This window comes from Vanessa atalanta, chromosome 19 (assembly GCF_905147765.1).
Source record: "Vanessa atalanta chromosome 19, ilVanAtal1.2, whole genome shotgun sequence".
Lineage (NCBI taxonomy): Eukaryota > Metazoa > Arthropoda > Insecta > Lepidoptera > Nymphalidae > Vanessa > Vanessa atalanta.
Genome location: NC_061889.1, coordinates 964838 through 971027, shown reverse-complemented (window position 1 = coordinate 971027; position 6190 = coordinate 964838). Strand labels below are relative to the sequence as shown.

General features: G+C 35.9%; 2 protein-coding genes across 2 annotated transcripts; both read right to left on the bottom strand.

The window, feature by feature from the left end:
- Window positions 1-254: 254 nt before the first annotated feature.
- LOC125071322 (trypsin, alkaline C-like) lies at window positions 255-2903 on the bottom strand. The gene is made up of 4 exons (XM_047681520.1): window positions 2840-2903; window positions 1720-1900; window positions 734-989; window positions 255-566 (listed from the first exon to the last, which is right to left on the bottom strand). The coding sequence occupies exons 1-4, from the start codon at window positions 2877-2879 to the stop codon at window positions 255-257; spliced, it is 789 nt and encodes a 262-aa protein (XP_047537476.1). The 5' UTR covers window positions 2880-2903.
- A 527-nt stretch (window positions 2904-3430) lies between these two features.
- On the bottom strand, window positions 3431-4858 carry LOC125071323 (trypsin, alkaline C-like). Its single transcript, XM_047681521.1, has 4 exons — window positions 4787-4858; window positions 4342-4519; window positions 3875-4130; window positions 3431-3769 (listed from the first exon to the last, which is right to left on the bottom strand). Exons 1-4 carry the CDS (start codon window positions 4824-4826, stop codon window positions 3500-3502), a joined length of 744 nt encoding a protein of 247 aa, XP_047537477.1. The 5' UTR covers window positions 4827-4858; the 3' UTR covers window positions 3431-3499.
- Window positions 4859-6190: the final 1332 nt, after the last annotated feature.

The window sequence follows — 6190 nt, the reverse complement described above, 5'->3', positions numbered from 1 at the left end:
TTAAATTAAAAGGAAGCTGCACTCAAATGAGTTTTTTGTTTTACAATTGATTAGTCCTTAAAAATCCAGCATGTTGGTCACCAGAAATATTTTATTCTTTTATATTTTTGATATTAAATAAAATAAATCAAATGAAACATTTATTTTGTCATTAAAGTCTTAACTCAAAAACAACAAAAATATTTTTACAAAAAAAATATAATCGATAGAAAATCGGAAAAGTAAATCAACAAAAAGTATGATTATATTTACTATTAAGTCAAAACTGCAGATTCAATAATCCAATCAGTGTATGATCCAACAGCGCTGCTAATGCTCGGCCAGCTGCCATTGGCGCAGTCGTAACCAAACGATATCACGCCAACAACAATGTCCCCAAAATACACCGGTCCACCAGAATCATCGTGGCAGGCATCTCGACCACCAACGTTCAATACACCAGCACATATCATATCCTGTGTAATGTTAAGCGGCACTGACAGCTGCCCGTATAGCTGCGCACAAAGCTCGTTGTTGATGGTGTATACTGTGACGTCTCGTAGTACATGCGAATGAGGACCACCTGACTGAAGAGATTCATTATTACATGGTTAATATTTCTTACAGTGCCATTGTCTGTGGGCGATGGTGACCACTTACGATGAGATGGCCCATTTGCTCGTCCGCCAACCGATATCATAATAAAACAGACTTAAATTTTATTCGAATTTCAAAATAACAATAAATATCTTACGGCAATCCGTCCCCATCCAGCAAAGACAACTGCATGATTGTCGGGCACAGTTGAACCATGCGTTACGATGGTAGCTTGCTGGATAGTGGGGGAGTAAGACAGCGCAGTCTTAAGTCTCACCACGCTGATGTCACCACCTATACCGCTGGAGCCATAGCTGGGATGGTTCAAAGCCTCGTCAACGTATACAACCAAACCTCCAACGTGACGGTAAGTTGCACCAGCTCTTATACGGCGGAATGGCGCATCTGAGTTCCTATGAAATATGTAAGAAAGGAAATCAACTCTTCACCAACCATCAAACCTATCAATAGTCGGAAGCATTAACCAGTTTTATCTAATAATAATATTGATAAAGTATTTTTTAATATTCCTATTAAAATATCAATTCAATTTATTGACAAGAAATTAGAAAGACTAATATTATTTAATATATTCGTCAAAAAACTCTATAAGAATTGCAGATACTTCACAAGATTGGTTGACATTTTTATAGACGTATTCTTATATAAATTTTGTAAATTAAATTTGAAGAATTTGTATTTTGGATTCGTCGGGCACACGAAATGTACCAAACATTAGTGCAGTGCTTATGCAAGCCCTTCTAGATACTAGTCACCCAACAAATATTCTACCAACAAACAGTAATATTGTTGTGTTCTGATTTGATGGTTTAGTGAGCCAGTGTAACTACAGGCACAAGGGACATAACACCCAAGGTTGGTGGCACATTGGCGTGATATAAGAAATAGTAATTATGTCTTACCGCGTCAATGTCTATGGGCGGTGGTGACCACTTACTATGAGGTCTCAGGCTCATTGCTCGACCACCTACCTTTTACATATAGAGAAACAAGAGAGGGCTCTTTGCCGGATTGCATTGCATTGAAAAACTTTAATTATGTTGACTTGATATATGTTTTAGCATAGGACTAGAATACTTACTTACCACTTAAAGAACAAAAAATTACCCTAACAAATCTTACCATCCAGTAAAACATTGTGCCGCAGACAAAACGAATCTTGAGGTTAGGATACTGGCACCGCAATTATGCGACCATATGCTTGTAAGTTGGCTCAGGAATTCTACTTGCACTATAGAAGGATACGTTTCAACATTAGTGGGTTGACCACCCACAATGCGATCAGGAGATGCTGTAATGGATCCTGAAATGTTATCAACTAGCAGTGAATCAATACTTGTAGATTACTCTGTAAATTCAGTAAGAGCCGAGTAATTAAAATATTAACCGATAAATATTATTGTATTTGATTGACATAGCTTTGTATTTGAAATAAAACTAGTTTTTAACGGATTTAATCGCGTATATTAATTATTTTAACATCCCGACGTTTCGAGCACTTTGCAGTGTTCGTGGTCACGGGCAGACTGCAAAGTGCTCGAAACGTCGGGATGTTAAAATAATTAATATACGCGATTAAATCCGTTAAAAACTAGTTTTATTTCAATGTGTAATAATCGCGAAAATCTAAGACAACATTATAGCTTTGTATTTCAAATGTTGGAATACAATAGTAATAGTGGCTATTGTGCAGGACTGGGTTTCTTATCGATTTTAAGCGATACGACTTGAGAACCTTCGAGAAAAGAGCGTACTCCTTTCTTAAAGGCCAGCAACGCACCTGCAAGCCCCCCAGTGTGATAAAGGAAAACATTGTGAGGAAACTTGCACGTGTTGGATAAAAATATACCAGATGTATTGGAAACATGAAAATCTAAAATGGTGCAGCATGGTGGTTGTAGCTCGTAGCCTTCTCCTCGAATGGCTAAGACATCCACCAGCGGGACATTAATTGTGCAGTGTATTAATTTTATATTTTATTTTTTATGAATTTCATAAGCCACAATATAAAGTGCCTGGAACACACTCCTGCATTGGTAGATTATATTTATAAATACACTATGAACAATATATGATTACAGTCTATAAAGTCAAGTCAAAATCTTTATTCATCGAGCGTTCATTCCCAAAACGAGCAATTTTCTAAAAATCATTAGTCTTGTAATATCCGATACAAGAAAGTAGTAATACATTGTAAAAAAACAGTACTTTAAATGTATTAAAAATTATATGAAATACTTACCCACACAAAGAAAGACGATAAAAACCAAAAACGACGTCATCTTCGTTTAGTTAACGCGACACAAATATTATTTTAAAATATCTCTTATCCTGACACGAAACTTAAATGAGTGCAATAAAATTTATTAGATTGTAACGTTCCAGTTGAATATCGCCGATTTTTATTTAGAAGCTAAAAGTGTTACTGGTAAGTTTGAGACCTAGTTAAGTAAATTACGAAAATAAGTAAAGATTAATTTGTATTATCAATAAAATATGCGATTAAGACCTTGTTGCTGTAAGGTTATTTTTATTGAATTAAACCGGATTATGATCCCATGTCACCTAGATACATGTCTCCCATTTTAGTCTAGTGACTAGCATACGGAAACAGATTATATTTATTATTTATTTTTAATTTGTAACACAAACTGAATCGTATATCTGGTAACATTTGATATCATATCTTTTACTAAACGAGAAATCGATATAAATAATACCCTCATAAATAATAATTGTTACGCCGTGTTAATATATTTATATCAGGTTTACAGAATAACCATATATTAAGAGATAAGTTTTTCAAGACGAAAAAAAAATAAAAAATAATGGAGAGTTAAATAAATTCGTTTAATTGGAATTTATTAATGACATCAGTCTATGCAAGTGCAACGCTCATCAATTAGACGGCGGTTCTTAAGATCCAGTTGGTGTAATAAGTGATCGAAGCACTGAGGATGCCGGGCCAAGTGGAATTTTCGAAATTCAAACCGGAGACGACGCCGATGGTGACGTTGCTAAATATCCAAGGACTGCCGGCGTCCGCGTTGGAGATGTTATATCCTTGAACAAGGTTTCCGCAGAGGATGGTGCTGTTGAAACCGGTATGGTTGAAACCGCACTGGTTGGTACTGACCGTCATGACTGGAGCAACGGTTAAAGCGTTTGATATCTGCAACAATGAAGATCATATTTAAAATATATTCATTTATTTGAAAGTCATTATATTGTGTGATGTCTGACACCTTGTATTACACAATATTTATAATTAACTCACATTTCTAGAACCCCAACCCGCCTGGGACAGAATAAGGCCGTTGGGGATGGTGGATCCCGCCGCCACAATAAAAGCCCGCTGGATAAACGGAGTGTATTGGAAAACGGCGGCTAGCCTCACTACAGAGATGTCACTAGGCTGGTTGGTATAGTTTCCTGCTGGGTAGTTATTCGCTTTTTCGACGTAGTTGATGACACCTCCGGAGCTAAGGAAGTTGGAACCAGCACGGACGCGACGGTACATCGGGTTATAATCTCTGAAAGTTTATTAAAATCTTGTAAGTTTTTAAATAATTTGTAAAAAAAAAAGAAATTATTATAAAATAATTTAGGCACGTTATTACAATAAATATATTGTTCTTATATAATATAAAGCAAGGAAATACACGTGTACTATATGGGAGCCATAAACCCATATAAGAGTAGAAACGTTAGCATAAAAAATAAATCGGAAGTTCAAGTACTTACGGTCCAGAGAACAGAGAGGCCGCAGTAAGAACATATCTATTGTTGAGGATGGTAGCTGCACCCTTCTGCTGCCAGACACCCCACGGTTGTAGGAACTCCACTTGCACGATAGACGGGACTCCCGCTAACGTGGAGTTTACTCCAGCAATGTCGTGAAAGTCAGAAGCCGACGAGGCACCTGGAATAACGGTTAACCCATAAATATATAAGTAATTATTCTATATTTGTTATAATTGTAAGTTATGCCTAGTTCAGATTAGTTAGATACCCGCTACAGAAAGTAGGTGTTAACCTAATTAATTCAAGACATATCCTTTTTATATCTGGGATCGGAGGAATTTAAGGAGTAATGAGCAAACTGTAAGGAGCAAAAAATGATCTTAAAATAGCGAGGCTACATAGGACTTATTACTAAATAAGTTTCTATAAAAAAAGCCGTTCATACCCACGAAGAAGGCGAGGCTTAAGATCCAGACGAATGCCATTTTGGTTGTTGCCGACTGATATTTGATTAATGATCTGATACTTCGTGATATTTATACACATAGTCGGCTTATTTAATGCTTACTCGTTATCTGTATAGATTAAACATCTTTACAAAGTATAAAACAAAATCGCTTACCACTGTCTGTCCCTATTTATGTAAATTACACAACGGATTTTAATGTGTTTTTTTTATTAGATAGATTTATTCAAGAGGAAGGTTTAAATGTATAATACATGCACAATATAGTAGAGAAACACTGATAATTTTAGAGGTTTCTAAAGTGATGTCGTAAATAAACACATTTTCTGCGCTTACACTGAAAATGCTGGCTCAACCCTACGAGATAGATCAAAATAATGTACTACAGTATTGTACACCTTAAAAAGTTCTTCAAAAAAGTCCGCGATGGTATATATCTATCTCCTATATAGAATGTGGGATAACCCACAATTTTTTATCCTCTACTTTTTACGAGAAATAATGGTTTATTTTCGAAGCGATTTTAAGCAAAACAGCATTAATGCATTAATCCATACATTGTGCATTTAATATAGATCAATATAGCCCTTTACAGCATATAATTTAAATGAGAGACATAGCAGTTTGTATTGTCTAACGACTGGAAAACTGTGAACGTTATAAGACATTCTGTGGTATTTTTAGTAGAAGCATTGCACCCGTGCGAAGCCGGGACGTGTCACTATTTTATTCATAAAACATTCGGTTTAAATGAGTAAATATTTATTGTAAACAAGATTCGTCGTGTCACTTCGTCTGTCTTAATTAATAATAGTAAAGAACTTAAAGATAATAAAAATTTCGTATTAATTAAGTAGCAGCCCGTAAATGTCCCACTGCTGGGATAAAGGCCTTCTCTCCCTTTGAGGAGAAGGTTTGGAGCATATTCCACCACGCTGCTCCAATGCGGGTTGGCGGAATACACATGTGGCAGAATTTCGTTGAAATTAGACACATGCAGGTTTCCTCACGATGTTTTCCTTCACCGCCGAGCACGAGATGAATTATAAACACAAATTAAGCACATGAAATTTCAGTGGTGCCTGCTTGGGTTTGAACCAGAAATCATCGGTTAAGATGCACGCGTTCTAACCACTGGGCCATCTCGGCTCATTAATTTACAATTTATATATCACTTGTCACGTATCCATTGTCATTAATGGAGATTTTAAGGATATTTCGTTATTTTATCACCGCCAAGGCGAGTAATCGATGTAATTGAAAGAGATAGAAACCTAGAAACTTCTCAGTGTATCTTCCCTTATTGTATTTTGAGATCAATAGTGAATTTTGTGACTATTTAAAAATACAATACAATAAAGAATAGCTACCATTGGTCATACG